General features: G+C 46.3%; 1 protein-coding gene across 2 annotated transcripts; it reads right to left on the bottom strand.

Annotated features, from left to right (window-relative positions):
• Window positions 1-305: 305 nt before the first annotated feature.
• On the bottom strand, window positions 306-18,578 carry SLC2A10 (solute carrier family 2 member 10). Of its 2 annotated transcripts, none has more exons than XM_028735098.2 (5): window positions 18,008-18,578; window positions 6,609-7,988; window positions 3,604-3,726; window positions 1,529-1,664; window positions 306-679 (listed from the first exon to the last, which is right to left on the bottom strand). In XM_028735098.2, the coding sequence occupies exons 1-5, from the start codon at window positions 18,009-18,011 to the stop codon at window positions 580-582; spliced, it is 1,743 nt and encodes a 580-aa protein (XP_028590931.2). In that variant the 5' UTR covers window positions 18,012-18,578; the 3' UTR covers window positions 306-579. The 2 variants fall into 2 exon arrangements, with proteins under 2 accessions (XP_028590931.2, XP_028590930.2); XM_028735097.2 differs by lacking the exon at window positions 18,008-18,578 and adding an exon at window positions 13,569-13,632.
• Between the last annotated feature and the right edge of the window lie 274 nt (window positions 18,579-18,852).

Genomic DNA, 18,852 nt, shown 5'->3' with positions numbered 1-18,852 from the left:
TGTTCTTGGGTACAGAGTGCCTGACTAGGGCTTTGCTAGTGAGGCTGAGTAGACATAAGCATGCTTCAACATCACTAACCTTACAAGGTCTTTGCAACAGCTCCCATCCAAATCATAATTGTAAAGGCTGGAGAAAAATTGAAATTCTTCTTTCTTCCTTTCTTTTTTACAAAGGCACTAGAAGTCAAATTGGTGTTAATTTCTATCAAGGCTAAATACAGACCCATATATTTCAGTATAAATGGGTGGTGCATCAAGCTGTAAGATATTCAGTCATTCCACAGTGAGACACAGCAAGAGTCCTGTTACCCCAATTTATGCTTTATTTATCAGTGTTTTTAAAAAAGTCTTTTCAAACTGCTGGGGGAACATCAGCTACGGTTCCTCCAAGATACCAAGGGGTGAACATTTCTAGGTTCTATGCACAACAAACACCTAAAACAGCAACCCTGTGCTGTCACCCAAATGAATCACAGAACTTTCAAGGAATGATCCAGGACCCTTGGCTTCGGGCAAGTCCTCATAACACTTCCAACAGTGTAGAAAGTTGCACAAGTGGCAACATGCCTGGCTTATCTCTCAAGAGGCACTAGGATGGTCCACTCTTTGGTAATGAGCACGCATTCGGATTTCTCCTCTGTTCCACAATTTTTGCCCAAATGTGCCCCTTTGCAGGAACCTGCAAAACAACGAGAGAGAGATCAGTGTGGATGGCTCATGTGCGTATCCCCCAAATGTTCCCAGCAACATGATTTCAAAGAGTCTTGCAATGACTGTAAGAGCATAAGAGCCCAATGGCACATTTAGTTCAGCGCTTGGTTTTCAAAATGCTCAACCAGATGCCCACAAAGAGGACCTCACTGCAACAGGATTCTTCCCACGCATGGTGCCCAGCAAATGGTACCCAAACAGCCTCCATCAATGGAGGTAGAACACAGCCACCATGACTAGAAGCCACAACCACTGATAGCCTAGTCCTGTGTACATATGTCTAAACCAGTGTTGGCACTGACTGCTATTGTGGACCAAGCTGTGCAACAAGCAAACATCATCATCATTATTTTTAAATTGTATACCGTCTTTCTATCTTACAATGCTCAAGGCGGTTTACAAGCTGAAGAAACAAAAATGTACATCTTATAACAATCTAATGCAATACAAAAATGTGATAATAAAACATAACTTTAAAATAGGCAACCTACATCAAAAAAGTAACATTCAACCATCATTAGAATAGTATTTAATAATAATGATAACTTATAAAAGTTAAACAGAAATCCACTCAACAGTTACAATAAATAATTTCTAAACTATAACCAATAAAACAATGGCAAGCCACAGTACATAAAATAATACAATACAAATTGAGAAGCTGAGACTAGAGGGTGGGGCAAGGCAGGTGGAAAGAGGCCTTGCCTGATGGAGTCTCTCCCCTCACAGTTCTTTCTCCAGGACCAGCTTCCTTACGAGGAGTCCCAGGGCCAGGGGGTGGGGCAAGGCAGGTGGAAGGGGCCTCTTCAGGACTTACCGTTTCTTTGAGAACTGCTGGTCTATCTCTTCTAGAGTCTGTCCTTTGGTTTCGGGCACAAAAAGGTAAACAAACAGAACAGCCACTGCTCCCACCAGTCCATAGAGAAGGAACATCCATGATAAGCCTATGGCATCTGCAAGCAGTAGTAAAACACGATTAACATGTGGCAAGACAGAACTTTTGCTTGGACATAATGAAGGGTGGTATATTCTCAGAACAGTGGTGTGCATTACCTTATTAATATGCAGTTGGGCCAAGAAAAAGCACAGTGACATAGGCAGGAATTTGGTCCAGTAGGTAAATAATGCTCATCTTTCACAGCATTCAACGGGGATTACCAGTGCAGTGCCTGTGGGCACAATGGTGTTCCCACGGTGCCCATGAAATCTTTGAGCCCTCTTCCAATTCACTGCCCCCTTGGCTGTGAGGCGAAATGGAGGCTAGTTAATTTTAATCTTCCTTGAAAAGTACTTAAGAGTTGAAGCAGGAAGTTCGAAGACTGAAACTCTTTCCCGCTTCCTCTTTCAGCTCTAAGTGCTTCTCAATGCTCAGATTAAGTCCACCAGATCCAACTTTTACCTACATATCTTGGAAAAGGGAACTGTATGTGTATGCTGTGCATTTTCTCTCTTACTGTCTCTTTGTGCAGGGAGCAATGGGGGAGACAAGTGACCTGGAGGGGTAGTGCCCACAGCATTTGCTCATAAATCCCATGGGCCTACAAAGCATGTCAACTCTTGGCATAGATGTTTTGGTCATTCAGAACTACAAGCTACCTGTAAAGTTAGACTGTCCCTGTCAGATAGGGGTACTGCCGGACCACTCCCTGCCACCAAGGCCACTTAGGCCTCAAGCAACAATACTGGATCCAAAAGTACCCTCAAGCTATGTACCTGCTCCTTCAGGGGGAGTGTAGATGTTAGAATTCCTGCTCCGTGATTGCAGTCATGGGATTGTTGTCTTTCACATGACAGTATATGTTTTGACTCCACGGAGTGGGAAGTGATGGAGACAGGATGTTTGTGTTACTGTGTTCTGTGAAGTGGGACTATTGTCCTTTGTTTTTTCTCTGATGCTAGAGAGAGAGAGGGAGCCATGTTGCAGTGCTCTATGTGTGTTTATATGTAAATAAAGTAGATTAGCCAAAATGCTGAGTTGCTGAGGTCTGTTACGCATGATGCGCAAACTCTGCGGATCCCTAAGTGTGCCGGTGTCGGTTGGCATCGGTTGCTGTGATGTTCGGGCTGAAGAAAGCTTTTGAAGCTCCCGAATGATTGACCAGGAGGGAGAGAACATGCCAGTCGGGCATGTGTCTCTGCCAGGGTCCTACTCGAGTGTAGGCTGAACTCCTGACAATAACATCATCCAGAGCAGGCCGCATCCCATCCACCTGGTTCAAAATTTGGAGGTCTTTAAGCAGAGGCTTGACAACCATATGTCAGGAGTGCTCTGATGGTGTTTCCTGCTTGGCAGGGGGTTGGACTCGATGGCCCTTGTGGTCTATTCCAACTCTATGATTCTATGAAAATTCAAGATGGGTTCTCTCCCTTTACAGCAGTTCAGCAGACAGACATTTGCCGTTGTTACAGTGAAACCTTGGAACTCGAACATAATCCGTTCTGGAAGGCCATTCAACTTCCAAAATGTTCGAGTTCCAAGGCGCAGCTTCCAATTAGCCAACAGCTAGGTTTTTGTCCGAGGAACGTTAAAAAACCGGAGCACTTACTTCCAGGTTTTTGGCATTCGGGAGCCGAAATGTTTGAGAACGGAGTCATTCTAGTTCAGAGGTTCCACTGTATTATTATAATTTCTTTTATATTTAGCTTCTTTTATATTTAGCTCTCTCCAAGGAGCATATGGTTCCTTCCCCCACTGTTCTTCCCAAGGTGAGCTACATGGTGGAGTAAGGATTTGAACCCACTATAAGTTTAACATTCTAACCTGTCTAGTAATGTATTCTGGAGAAACTGAGGATGGAGCAGGATACAAGCCTAACCACATACCTGCAATCAGCCCTGCTCTGAAGCAAATAGCTGCGGAGAATATCAAACACAAGCAATGGCCATACATACCAATGAGGTCAAGGAATGTGAGACTGATCAGCAGATTGGCAGCCCAGTTGAAGCTGTTGCAGAAGGCAAAGGCTCTCCCTCGAATGTTGCAAGGGTAGATCTCACTGAGAACAAGCCACGTCACTGTGGCAGGAGAAGGGAAAGCAGAGGAACAGGGTGAGGATGGAGGGAAACCAAAGAGAAAACGCCAAGCCATGGTTTTGTACAAATGTAGCAGAGAACCAACTTGGGAAAAGCTTCAGATGTAGATGGAAAGTTAGGATTTGCTGGGCTGGGCGACAAAGACACACAGAAGATTCAAACTAACCGGAATGAAGACAATGACTACGTTTAAATGTCACAAGAAACTGTGGTTAAAATTAATTTTGGTCTGAGTTTGGCTTGTTTCATATAAACCAGTTAACATTAACCATGGTTTGTCAGGTTCAGATGATACACTAAACTTGGCTAAGTGAAATCTTAAGTGAAAGCTTCTGATGTCTTTCTCACAGCTGTGCCTAAGGAGAAGGGACATCACATAAGGCCAAAGCTCACTGTGGTTCATTCTCAACATACCAAGCATTAACAAGAGACATGGTAGTTCCACACAGTTTGAAAGAAGGATTGTTGCTTTTGGGACATACAGGCAGTGCTTTTTTTCCAAGGGGTACTCAAGGTTATGCAGTACTGGCACCTCTTTTTTGTTGTTGTTAAAAAGTGTGGCACTTCCTGTAACAACTTCATGGTGAGTACTGGTACCTATTTTTCTAGGGGGGAAAGCACTGAGAAATCCATTTTTTAACGAGGCAAAGAAAAGTATGCATATACACCATACAAAGGAAGTCATAATTCTTCCAAACCACTTTCTGACCTTACTAGGTTTCCTGAAGTTTCATATGTCTAAATCAAATTGGTCCACTATTAGGCAAGTTCATGATCAGTGGGGAAAATAAACAAATCAGTCAGTTAAACAAATGTGGAATTGGAGGACAAAGACGCATTCCAATCCAGTCTCTGGGTTGTATCTTTTGCCCCTCATGTCTTATATTGGGGCAGGCTACGAAAAAGCATATGGATTGCATAAGCCACATGTAGTAGTAGTAGTAGTAGTAGTAGTAGTAGTAGTAGTAGTAGTAGTAATTCCATTATTTGTACCCTGCCCATCTGACTGGGTTGCCCCAATGTAGTATTTCTAGATCCAAATAATGAAAAACAGCAATCTCAACTTCCACCTTTCTTGAAATAGCTCTTTTATAAACAGTGATAAATGAAGACCATGTCCATTTAGACCCACCTTTTCTAGGGCTGCTGAATGACCAACATGGGTACCAGTTTGTTGAGGTTATGGTGAATGTGCTTGGAGCAGCCACACAAAATGCATTCAGGTCGCCTTGCGAGTTACAGCAGCCTACCACCACTGAAAACTGCCTAAAGCTTTACATGCGAACATGTGCATTATAATTAACATGCCTGCCAAACTCTTGCATATGTATTTGAAAGGATTATTTCCAGGTGTTTGCCTAACCAGGTATGTAAATAAGATTCTGCCGGAACTGCTACTTCCTGGAACGTCGTAGGTGGAAGGAAATATTTCAGAAACAAGTGGGAGAAGCCCTAGGTACCACAACCATTGTAGGAAACAAATGGCCCCATATATCAAATGTAGAGCCTGTACTCTGGATGCAGAAGATTCAGAGTTCAATCCCCAGCTGCTCCAGTTTGCCCAAGATCTTGTCTACTCCAAGTAAAGCAGACTATGACATCTGCCCAAGATCTTGGAGTAGACAATGCAGGCTAAATGGAACAATGGTCCAAGGGAGCGTCACATGCTCAAAAGGAGCAATGGACATCTCCAATGACCATAGAGAGGGCTGGATGTAAGTTCTACTATTCTCCCTGAGCCACTCCTAGTATTTCTCCCTCAAGACTGCAGCAAGCTGCCAGGGGTGACATTTTTGTTTAAACTCCCTCTTCCCTCTTCCTTGACTGCCCTTCATCCTGGGAGTGAGAATGGGAGGACACCACTGAAATTACACACAGCGCGGCATTTGATTACATTAGTTTCCACCTACAACAGTCTTGTCTTTAACCATTTGCCTGGTTGCCACTGGTAGCCAGGGATTTCACACAGGTGAGTGCAGCATGGAATTCCCTCCAAGGGAGCTACTGGGATTCATGAAAAAGGGACTGAGCACTCTGCTTTGCCAGCCCAATCGACTTCTATACTAGCCAGAGAGGAACTTAAGCCACTTACTCCACAGCTGACTGAGCTGGCAAAGGAGAGACAAAGCTCTCCACTTCGCCAGCCCAACAGCCAATCAGATTGCAGAGTGCTCTATACCTGCTTCACCTGATCAGCTTCCATGAAGTGCCTCATGAACCAGCTCTAGCCATGTTTGGCATTTTTCAGCTTCACCTATGCGGGTAAATGAAGATGAGGAGTAATGGTTAGAGTCAGCTTAGGTCAGGCTTCCTCAACCTCAGCCCTCCAGATGTTTTGAGACTACAGTTCCCATCATCCCTGACCACTGGTCCTGCTAGCTAGGGATCATGGGAGTTGTAGGCCAAAAACATCTGGAGGGCCAAGGTTGAGGAAGCCTGGCTTAGGTGTTCATTCCCAGCCAAACATTCCCAGCTGGCGAATGTTTTAAAAAGCAGTGGAGGAAGAAGTCCTAGTAAGATTACGGGAAATGGGCAATGGAGTGACCAGGGTAGCAGGGGAAAAGAAAGCAGAAGGAAGGAGGAAATGCTTCTAGCTTGCAATATTTTTTTTTACTAGTTTTCTGTTAACTCACAGGAGTGACCCCTCTTATGAGCAAATATCAGGAGGCAAGTAAAAGGCTCCAGGGGTGCTTAGTAACAAGACACTTTTATGGGATCCTTATATTTTATTTTTACCGTACTCATTCAATTTTGGTGCCCACAGCTGCTTGGTCAAGGCAGAAACACATTCACACACAGTCAGGTCCATGCAGACGGGTGGGCTGAATTAGGTAGGAATGTGAAAGCAAAGGGAATTCACTTACTTGGTCCAAATCCAATTGAGAATGCACTCACAAAAGCCATCAAACTTAGCAGTGTGATCCAGTTTAGAAGCAGGTGTTCCTTTGAAGGAGCATCGCCCAAAGATGAGCTGGTATCTTGTCCCTTTCCTTTATCGGACTGATTGAGAAAATGGGTCTGCCCGGTGTGTGGAGTGTTTGTCATCCTCTCCCCCTTTCTGTCGGTGGCAAGTGTCCTGGTCAAGCCTACAGGCCTCGTGATGGCTGAAGTTGATTCCATTTGCATTTCACTGCCACCTGATGCCAGGAGGGAGTAAGACACAGCTGGATGGGAGGACACTGACTTTCCAGGGAGATGAGCCGAGCTGAATGAAGTGGCATTGGAACCTGGGAGCGTTTCACAGTCTTTGGCCATCTCTAATGAAACAGAGCAGCTGGTCAGGCCGATAGCAGTCACCGAAAAGGCCATCACTATGCAGCCAGCCATCAGCAGCACTCTTCTGCCAGCCTTATCTGCAAAAGCCATTGCAACAACAGTCGCAATGACCTTCATCACCCCCAGGCCGACGGAAGCCAGGACAGCAGAGGAATCACTCTGAAAGCCTACTGAGCGGAAGATGGTGGAAGCATAGCCAAGGATGTTGGGCTGCCCTGTGAACTGCTGAAAGAGCACCAATCCTAGGCCAACCAGAGTTCGGCTTCTCATGTTATCCTTGGAGCGGAAAAGGTCCACGAAAGAGTAACTCTTCTCCCTAGGGCCTGGTGGCAGCATGACGTCTTCATTCTTTTGCTGCTGAATGAGGCTTTTGCTAGTCTCGCTGTAGCAAACGTTTAACTTCGCAGAGTTCTTTGGGAGGAACAGGATGCTGAGGAACTGAACGACTGCCGGGCCAATGGCCAAGCCAAACATGTACCGCCAGCCCTCGGCAGTGTCCGCAAAGATGTAATTCAGCGCATAGGAAAGTAAGATGCCCACGGTGATGCCAGCTTCGTAGAGGGAAACCAGCACCCCTCGTTGATGGGCAGCCACCATTTCTGAGACGTATATGCAGCATGCCATAGAGGACAAAGAGATGGCGAAGCCTACGGTCACGCGTCCGCACACTAGCCAAACAAGTGACCCGGAGAGTGTAAGGACGAGACTGCCGCACAACAGAATGGCATTGCTGACCAATATTGCTTTGCGTCTTCCCTGGTGGTCAATGAAGATCCCGCCAACCAGAGAAGCCAAGAGAGCCCCAATGAGCAAGGAACTCACAAGGACTTCCCGTTCGAAACAGCTAAGACGGAGCTCCACTTGTAGCTGCAGCAAGGCCCCTGAGATAATTCCAAGTTCATAACCAAAAATCAGCCCACCAAGGAGTGAGACGGTTGAGGATAACAGGAGAACCAGCAGTGCATGTCCTGTAAAGAAAGAAGAGTACTCATGAGGTGTCAGGGTGTTTCTCATCCACCTTTACAGGAAATAGGAATCTCTCTGTGTGAGCATATAAAACAGAACTTTTAAGATCTGCATGTGCAAACAAATGTGCGGACCTGTTCCTTAAGCAAACAATATACTAAAGCCTAGCAATATATAGCTTCAGTCACGCTCTGCACAAACAAAATTAGTATCTCAAACACTTTATGAGCGTGTGCCCTGTTCTTTTAGCAAACAAGATGATATCTTCCTTAATAACTCAACAGAGCGATTGTTAAGTCACAGTTAGTCCATTTGAACTTGTAATCTGTAACTAGTAACATGCTTTGCTGACTCCAGGAAGGATATTTTTTCTGCTTTTAAAATTAGCACAGCACCAATAAAGCCACCACATCAAAAATGGAATATTGGTTCAATTGTTTTTCACAAAGTAAACATGGGATTCCCAGGCATCAATCCACACTAGTCCCATTGTTTCCAATCAAGTCGTAGTAAACTTTAGCTGGATTGGGACCAGCTAAGAAAATGAAACTGAATATTGAACTTCAACACACAGTAATTGTATTACCAATTTAACGCAAATCTAATTTGGTTAACTAATCCAGACAGAAGCATCCTTGCTAAAGCAGGTGCAAGAGGCAGGAATCTCTTAATAGGGAAAAATTCAGTACACATCAGAGGTAGCATAGGCAGATTTAGCTGTAAATCAGGAAGTCCAGATTCAAATATTTTCTCTGCCACTGATTGGTCTAAGCTGAGCTCCCGCCTTTCAGCCCATATATGAAATATGGACTTCCTTGCAGGATTATTGTAGGAGTTGCAGAGATTAACTTACACAAAGTGCTATGTGAATGCAATGTCATTATCTAAAGCACTACAGAAATGCTAAGCATTAGCATTCCTAAATATTATTAGCACAAACCAGCTTTTAAAATAATGAGACTATGGGTGTCACATATTAGGAACATCTTGTCTGAAAAGCCCCCGCCATACAGTGAACAGCCTTTGCCTCTTTCCTAAAAGCCTGAATTCATAAAATGAGTGACGTGTGGAAGCCACTTTGGGCTTGCTGTCTGTGGATTCTGCCTCCATGTAGCAAACTGTGGGTGTTCAGCATGAACTGGGCGAAAACCCCTAGAACACACAGCGAGACACACAATGGACAGCAGTGGACTCGTAATCTGGGGAACCAGGTTCGCCTCTCCGCTCCTCCACATGCAGCTGCTGGGTCACCTGGGGCCAGTCACACTTCTCTGAAGTCTCTCAGCCCCACTCACCTCACAGAGTGTTTGTTGTGGGGGAGGAAGGGAAAGGAGAATGTTAGCCGCTTTGAGACTCCTTAAGGGGAGTGAAAGGTGGGATATCAAATCCAAACTCTTCTTCTTCTTGAATATTTAACATGTGGAGATGGCTGCCACGGGGAGACATTTTGAAGCCATCTCCGTGTAGCAAATGTTTCTGTCTCACCCAGATGACTCTCCGAGCCATGCAAGTCCCTCTCTTCTTCCCTGCCGCAAACTTGTACTTAAAAAAATGCTGGGAACAGCATGAGACTATTTTTGCAAATGCAAAACCTTCTGGGTGACAGTGATGAAAGCCAGACCAGCCAGTCCTATTCCCCTGTCGGGTGTCTCAGTTCTGCTGCCTCACTTTCAGCTGTCAACGCTTGCCAGCCAGGAGAGTCCTACATATGTCTTTGTGGGTATGCGTTACTGTTACAGCTTTCAGTACACAGAACAGCAAACATCTGTGTCACTTCCTCCTACCTGCTAGGAATTCTTTCAGGTAAACAAAATGACTGGTGCTTTGTCTAATATATTCTCCATGAAGCTGGAAACAGACCTCTGGGCACTTTGCCATGCTTACCCTCCTGCTTCAACTCATCTCATTGCCACGCTTCGTTCCAGCACACGATGTCAATTCTATGATCCCATGTCTAATCCTGCCCAAATGCACAGGAGCCTCATTAATGGCTAGTTTCATCAGGGACATTTCAAACCCTTTTCCATGATGAAAACACAAGAGTCCTGCCTACCACAGGCCTCTGTTTGGGGAAGGGCTGTAGCCAGCAGCATGCAGTGATTTTTTTTTGGTATGGGAACAGTCAGGGAGCATTGCTTGCGAGGGCAATGGGGATGGGCGGCTGAAATTGCGAGCATGAGCATCGTGCCTCCCTCCCTAAGCTGGGCAAAAGCTTCCTGGTCTTTGGGAAAGAGGTACCAGGTGTCTGAAATGATAATGGAGCTGAAATATACTCAGAGTGGAGAGCGGATTTCATGCTCTTTATTTAGCTCTTAGTGGTGAGGAGGAATGGAAGTTCCCTCAGAATGTCTGCTTTATATACATTATTTACACAAAGGGCCCCATGTGATTGGCTAATTCCGGGATTCACCTGTAAGCCAATCTGGTTGCGGATTCACTTCCACCTGGAGCTGGATTGGGTGGCTCCTGTGGACCAATCAGACTGCTGCATTCTGAATCCTATTGTTCTAGGACCAATCAGACTGCTGCATTCTGGACCCTATTGTTCTAGGACCAATCAGACTGCTGTATTCTGAATCCTATTGTTCTAGGACCAATCAGACTGCTGCCTTTTGGATCCTATTCAACTCAGTACATAACAGGAGTCCTCCTGCCTCTTTCCCAAAGCCAGGCAGGCTTGGGGAAGGTGGCAGGAGGGTTCTTGGTTGGAGCATCACACCTCCCTCCCTAAGCCAGGCAGAAGCTTCCCAAGATTTGGGAAGGGGGTACCAGGTCTTATTACTTTAATACTCTTTTTTTAAAAAAATAGTTTTTATTGAGAATTTCAACATAACAAATTATCAAAACATATCATCTTCTTTTCATTCCCCCCCCATTTTCCCCTCCCCCCTCCCCCAAAAGGAACCCTCCCTCCCCCCGAGACTTCCCTCAGTTCCTCTCTCTGATTTTTCAACACATATTATTCTCTGCATATTATCCAATTTTCAAGATCCTTAAATCATCTGTCTATTATGTTAACAATCAATAAATTTGTGTATGTTTATTCAAAACCTTATAACTTCAATACTCTTAATTTATCAGGAACATTTAGGGGACTAGCCTAGTCCCACTAGTCCACTAGCCACACACCACTGGCATGCAGAAGGTCCCAGGTGGAGCTGGCAAAGAAGGTCCCAGGTGGAGCTGGCAAAGACTCCCAGAAAGCTGCTGGCAGCACAGTTTTATGACAGCATGCAGAATGCACCCATATACCACACTATATATAGCAGCAGCAGCTTATGTCAAGTGGAGTACACTGCCAACCGTTACCTGCACCATTAAAAGAGATTATTACTGCACCATCACTGATGAACTACAATGGCTGAAGCACTTTTGGCACATTGCTCCAACCAAGTAATTGCCAGCGGTATGTGGACCGCTGTGCACTTTTGAGACAGCAGGTATGCAGTACCTGGTGCCAGCTCTTTTTTTTTGTTGAGCTACTACTATTGAGCAGGATCCAACAGTGTCAGTCTGCTGGTGTCCTCTAACCCTCTGGAGCAGATGGGGGCAGGGACGCGGACTTATAAAAAATATTGGGGGGGCCCGGGAAAGCTCATGAATAATAAATAAGCTCATGAATATGCAAATAAAGTGGCTCCGGCCCTAAATTGGGCAAGCCACGCCCCCTAGCCAGCCAATCGGCTGGCTGGGAGGTGTGGCCAGTCGGGATTCCCCTGTTCTCGCGGGGGCCAGGAGGAAGGAAATTCCCCCCGGCAGTGCCTTGGCAGTGGCGGTGGTGCTGCGAAGCAGCGAGGCAGGAGCCCCCGCCCCCGGGGATTCCCTAATCTCGCGGGGGACGGCCGGGGCTCTCCGACTAGGGCGCGCGGCTGGCTGGCTGGCTGGCTGGCGAGGGAGCAGGTGGGGAGGAGGCGGGGGACGGCGGCGGCGCTCTGCTGGAAGGGCGCCCGAGATTATTGGGGGGGCTGAGCCCCCCCAAAAAATTTTTTGAGGGGGCTCGAGCCCCCTCAGGCCCCATGGAGTCGGCGCCTATGGATGGGGGCATTCAAGAGAATGCAGAACGAAGGGTGAATCACCAGATATTGCCTCCCTCTCCTATTCCATGGTAGGATTCCATTCTTCAGCAGATGCACACTATCAGATACCACTCTTTGAAAGAAGCTACAATGTCAGGTAGAATCTGCGAAACAAAGCTTTCCTCTTTTTTTGCACAACACTTAAAAGTTACATTGTATACCTATTTGCTGATAAGTTTGTCCCATGGAACCCAGAAGGGCTCTGGTACACTAGATTGCAGGCTTACTCTCTGACGGAATGGGTCTGGGTGTTCTGAAGGAACCAGGGGTGCTCCTAGATCAGGGGTCAGCAAACTTTTTCAGCAGGGGGCCAGTTCACTGTCCCTCAGACCTTGTGGGGGGCCAGGCTATATTTTGAAGAAAGAAAAAAATGGAACGAATTCCTATGCCCCACAAATAACCCAGAGATTCATTTTAAATAAAAGGACACATTCTACTCATGTAAAAACACGCTGATTCCCAGACCATCCGCAGGCCAGGCTTAGAATGCAATAGGGCTGGATCCGCCCCCCCGTGCCTTAGTTTGCTTACCCATGTCCTAGATTCATCTTTGTCACTTGAGACACAGGTAGTCTTAGTGGCTAGGACTGCCTTTTACCAGCTTCAGTTGGAAAGACAGCTATAGTCATTCCTGGGCCGAGATAGCTTGGCCACTGTGATCTTGGCATTGGTAATCTCAAACCTGGATTACTGCAACACACTCCACGTTGGGCTTCTCTTGGGCTTAACCTGCAAGCTGCAGCTGTTGTGGAATGCTGCAGATAGATTGCTGCCTGGAATACCCTGTGGACACCATAGAATATCTCTGCTAAAAGAGCTGCACAGGCTGCCAATATGTTACTGGGGCAGTTCAAGGTTTCAGTGCAATTAGTAATTAAAGACCTAAACAATTTAGGACTAGCCCAGGATTTCTAAGGGACTGCCTTATCCTGTCCAGTAACTGTACTCCTCAGAAGAGGCATTGCTGAGAATATCATATGCCACATAGCAGGTGCACTAGAAACTGGGCTTTTAGTGTTGCAGTTCCAGCCCTCTGGAGTTAATCACCAGGTGAAATCAGACAGGTGCCCAGCGTGATGGTGTTTAGGTGTCTATTGAAGACATATTTGTTTAGGAAGGCTTTCCCTGACGTGTAACTCTGTCGTTCATCTGATGAAATTGCTTCATTGGTTCCAGAGTGTTTGTGGATGGTTTTATTGTTTCAGAGCTTGTTTGAGTAACTTTACAGTCCGTAGAGCTTATGTTTCATTCTGTGTTCACCCTTTCAATGGCTTTAGGCTGGGAAGTTGCTGTTTTTTATCTCTTTAAGAACAATAATACCCTTTGTCTTCAATATGCTATCCAAAAGAGTGCAAATATTTTGGAAATAATATTGAAAACATTTCTCATGGTGGAACGATATTTACAGTCTTGAATACATTTGGCACAGTCTGTTATCTCATGTTATTTTTATGTTGTTGTTAAATAAGTAGATTTGCACTTATGAAGCTATTTTTAGTGCCTTACCTCTATTTGTTATTCCCCTCCTGACATAGCGCTGCAAAAATTCTGCCATCTGTACAGCTGCCTATGCTGCCGCAAACATTTCTTGTCTATAGGTAGCCAATTAGAAGCAATATTTATTCAGGGAGAGTAAAAGAGCTTTGCAGAAAACTGGGACGGTTCATTAGTTCCTACCTGCAAACTGTATTAGGCACAGACGGCGCTGCTGTGAATGCCGTGACTGATTCAATTAGATCCTCCTCTAATTCCCATTGCTTTCCTGGCTGCTAATGTTTGGTGAGCTTTGATTAACATGCAGCCTGTTACTCACAAATCAGTCACTGTATTAAGAGGAAAGTGGGAGAAAGAGAGATTGGGGAGATAATTGGCAAAGCTATAGTGATGATCCCCATGAAGTCTGTGGCAGGAGTCCATAAAAACCTGAGGATCAAACCAAAGTCCTATCCAGGGGCCAGGCAGATGCCTATGGGGAAGCCCAAAAACAGTGGCAGACTTTGGCCTTTAAAATTTCAGTGGTGCCCCGTGTGATGCCAAAATCCGGCGCCCCCTGCCTCTCGCCTTCTGCTGTTCGTCATTGTTGCAGCGCCCCCTACAACGTCCTCTTGACTCAGCGCCCAGTGCTGGCGCCAGGAGCGAGCCAGCGACAAATGACATGGAGCAGGTGAAATTAATTATTAGAAAAACAGGATCGGCTCAGGAGTGTCAGGCCAAATGAATGCAGCAACTCTTCTTCAGTAGGTCTTGCCCCTGTGAGGCAGTTGTGGAGACTGAGGGTCCCCACTTTCCCATAACTGCTGAAGTCTCCTGCTCTCCCAAGTCGTTCCCAAGCAATCTGAGACTGCGTCTGCCTGTCTGCCTTTGCTCCTCCCACTTCATGTCTCTTCTGGTTCTGGGAGATTGGGGTGGGGGGAAGAAGCTTGTTGCAGCAGAAGGCTGAGATACTTGTGCTTCTTCACCAACCTGACTCCTCTCTGCCTCTTGGTTTCCCTCCTCTCTTGCTTCTGCTTCTGGACTTCCCTTTGCCACAGACTTTTCCTGCTCACTGAACCCTGTTACCTCTTCAGCTTCTGACCCCCCCCTCCTCTTCCCAGTCTTCTCCCTCTGACCACACACTGTTGTCCCACCACCAACCCCCTGGCTCTGAGAATTCTTTCCTTGGTGGTTCCCCAGCTGGTTCCATGACAGTGGGCAAACCAGCTGTGCTTCCCTAAACCTGCCTCTGCGGTAGGGTGCTGGCATTGCTTTCTCTGGACTATAAACAGGCCCATGCTTGTTTCAGAAGTTTCTATCTATTTTGACATTTCAGAGTTGTTCTAAGGTGTTGTTGTTGTTGTTTAGTCGTTTAGTCATGTCCGACTCTTCGTGACCCCATGGACTAGAACACGCCAGGCACTCCTGTCTTCCACTGCCTCCAGCAGTTTGGTCAAACGCATGCTGGTAGCTTCGAGAACACTGTCCAACCATCTTGTCCTCTGTCGTCCCCTTCTCCTTGTGCCCTCCATTTCCCCCAACATCAGGGTCTTTCCCATGGGACTCTGTTCTAATGTAGCGATGGCCAAACTCGGCCCTCCAGCCTGTTTTGGGACTACAATTCCCATCATCCCTGACCACTGGTCCTGTTAACTAGGGCTGATGGGAGTTGTAGTCCAAAAACAGCTGGAGGGCCGAGTTTGGCCATCACTGTTCTAAGGACTACAGTGGTACCTTGTGTTACAAACGCTTTGGGTTACAAACACTTCAGGTTACAGACTCCGCTAACCCGGAAGTAGTACCTCGGGTTAAGAACTTTACCTCAGGATGAGAACAGAAATCGTGCGGCGGCAGTGGGAGGCCCCATTAGCTAAAGTAGTACCTCAGGTTAAGAACAGTTTCAGGTTAAGAACGGACCTCCAGAACGAATTAAGTTCTTAACCAGAGGTACCACTGTACTGAGATTTACAGCCAACCTACCCATAAAGCTTGGAGCGAGTGGCAAGTACAACCCCCTCTCTCTCTGCATGCACACACACACAGCAGAACAGAATAAAATGTTCAGAATAAAATCTCCACACAATTTCTTGATTTAGCTCTAATCTCCTAAAACCAACCCCAATATTGCAATCCTTCTGAAAGGATGTAACGCTATGCACAATCCTATTCCTAAAGTATGGCAGAACAAACCACACTCCCTTTGTGCTGGGCTTGGGGGGGGTGTGTGGATTGGGCAGAAGTACACCCGTCCAACAGCTCTATTGACCTGTGTTAGCTTTCCACATCACAGCTAGCAAAGAGCTCCTCCTCCTGCTTACGGAATGTGTGAGTGGGTGGGTGTGCTGCGTAAGGCAGGATCCTTATTGCTGGCAGACAGCAAAAAGTCTTGAAAGAGCTGTCCTGGGTTTCATTGACCCTGTAACAGCATCGGGGGTCCAGGTAGGTGCAGCAATCTGCCTCCCCAGACCCGGCCACCAACAGCTCCCTAAGTCCCACTGAATTTTGTGAGCCTTACTTCTGAATAAACATGTTTAGGATTGCCCCGTAAGTTGGGAATGAAGTATGTAACGTGCTTTGAATATTTCCTCTCCCCACTCCCCCTGAAAACAGGTGTGGATCCAGCTGGGTTTTGTTTTGGTTTTTTTCCACTTGAAATAAAGAATGCTCCATGCTCCAAGATTAAGGCCTTTTGGGATACCATATATAATGAATTGAAGAAGATATTTAAGTATCATTTCAGCAAAAAAACAGAAGCTTTCCTGTTGGGGTTAATTGAGGAAGTCCAAATGAAAGATGTAAATTTGTTCATGTATGCAACAATGGCCACAAGAATACTCCTGGCCCAGAAATGGAAGCAACAAGAACTCCCCACATTGGAAGATTGGCAAGTAAAGATAGTCGAATATGTGGAGTTGGCGAAGTTGACGGGGAAGATTTGAAATCGCTGTGTTGATTTGTTCCAAAAGGACTGGGGCAAATTTATACTCTATGAAAGAAAATTGCAAACAGTTGAATACGTTTGTAGGTTTAAGTTGAAATGTTTGGTAAAGGGAAATTAAGGAGCTGATTTACTTATAAGTAGGTGATTGTTAAAAGATTGATTTAAGGTAAAAAAAGTGAATTTAGGAATGTGGAGAAATTGGTAATGAAATATGGAAGTCTGTTAGAGGGAAGGAAGGAGGTCGATGCTTTATTTAAGCAATGTCTTAAGTTATTTTTTGATACTGAAATGTAATAAAATATGGAAAACTTAACAAAAAATATATTTTAAAAAAATGAAATGCAGAATGCTGTCCTGAACATGCGCACCCATCTCTCTCCACCTTTCCAGTCTTCCAGAAAGATATTGCATGCTATTTTGAATTTTCCTCCCGCTATAAAATGTAGTCATGGAGAGGGGATTCAAACTGATGTACCAACTTGAAATAAAGAATGGCGCCAGCAGTGCATGCACCAAAATTCATTCTGGTTTCAATGTTCCAAGGAGTTGTTGGCATCCGTCTGTCTCAAGAGGCAATGGAGTGCACCTCCAGGAGTCAAACCGCTGTGTTAGCAGCACCAAAGTGACCTCCCCAGAGTAAGTCCCTGGCTGCCCAGATGACAAGACCACCCCCCCCCCGACCCCCTTGCTGATGTGGTCCAAAGGAAAGCAGAGCAATACCGTTTGACACCAACTTGGCTGCAGGATTTGCCAGAAGGAGGCAAGCAAGGCGCTATCCAACCTTCTTAGGGACTCCATTGCTAAACAAACATGCATACTGAATGCTAAGTACAACAGAGGCCTCACTTTGCTTGGGCAAGTATCAGAGAGTTGTTTAATTCCACAAAGCATGTACCATTAGATTGGCTTTCTCCTGCTTGTTCATATTTACTTGGAAGTAAGGCCCATGACTTTCAGCAGGACAACTTTTCAAGTAAAAATGTTCAGGACTTGCATGCTTACTCAGAAGTAAGTTCTTCTGAATTTAACAGGGCACACTCCCAAATAAATATACATAGGTCGAACAGCTCTACTTACTCTGAAAAGCCACGACTTTCAGAGCAAAGGTCTACAGCCTAACTAGGAAAACTACGTCTGCTTTTTCTCTGAACTGTGGAATTCTTGGTTACTTTTTAGCCCCTTTCACCCCTAAACCTGAAAGTCGAAGGAGGAGCACCGTTATTATTATTTTTTAATCCTCTGCTAAGAGCATCTTTCTTTAAAGCGTTCTTGCAAACCCACATACGCATTAGAGAGTCTTAATCCACCACAGGGGTGGAGTCTGGAGAAGACAGGACGGAAAATAAGAAGATGCTTAAGGGAGACAGCTAACTGCTAGGCCTGTTATCTATCTATATTAAATTAAGCAGTCGAGTGGGAAAAGTTTGCTGTGCTTTTCCCCTCCTCCATCCACGAAGCAAGCCAGGGAAAAACAAAACAGTCTCCTTTGCCCTCCACTCTGTGTCCCTAGCAGGGAGGGTCTTGCACTTACCCATGGCGATGGGAGAGAGAGTTCAGCTCGAAAGTTTGCTTCCCGGCCTGACCAAGCAGGCGAAAAAGAAATCCCGGAGCCAAGCCCGGAGACGCGCAGCAGTTTAGCGCTCGGCTGCCGTCGGTCGCAGCTTGGAAAGGAGGCGCATTCCGCGTTCCGGCGCCAGAGGCTCTTCTTGCTTGCGAGGAGTCGCCGGATCGGGAGCTCGCGGCTCGGACGCCGGGGCAGCGACGGAAATGCCGCCCGCAGAAATAGCGCAGCTCCGGGAAGAGGGGAAGATGCAGGATCGGACCATCGGGGCTGAAGAAGCTGAAGTTCCCCTACGGGGTCTCCGGGACTCCGAAGTTTTTTCCCTTCTTCTTCTCCCTAGTGGACGGGGCCGAACAGCGCCACGTTGCTCCAGCCCTGCCCACTGCAACCGGGAGGGGGAACCTCTCGAGCCAACGGGAGTTTGTCCTGCAAGTGGCGAGGCTGGCGAGCAGCTCGTCGGAGTGGGAAGAGCCCTCTCTGCCCTGTTGCCCCAGGGTCCGCCTGCAAAGGGAAACTGCGAAGCTCGGCTTCTCCTTTTGCGAGCTTCCTCCTCTCCCACTCTCAGGGCTCTTTCACGCCTAAGGAGTTTTGCATACACGTGTGAATGGTGCAAACACGTGTCGAGTTTTCAGAGGAAGCCGATCCTTGCAGGAGTGGGAAATGCCACTGGGGCTTATGATGTTGCCTTACAGCACTAGGGGAACCAGGTGGGGGAACCAGCTAGGGAAGAAAGGTCAGGGCCGAGGAAGTGGTGGTGAGACAAGGGAGAAAAGTGAGAGGAGGTGTCGGAAACTGAAGAGGTAACAGGGCTTAGT

Source organism: Podarcis muralis, chromosome 5 (assembly GCF_964188315.1).
Source record: "Podarcis muralis chromosome 5, rPodMur119.hap1.1, whole genome shotgun sequence".
NCBI lineage: Eukaryota > Metazoa > Chordata > Lepidosauria > Squamata > Lacertidae > Podarcis > Podarcis muralis.
This window is presented reverse-complemented; position numbering and strand designations above follow the sequence as displayed.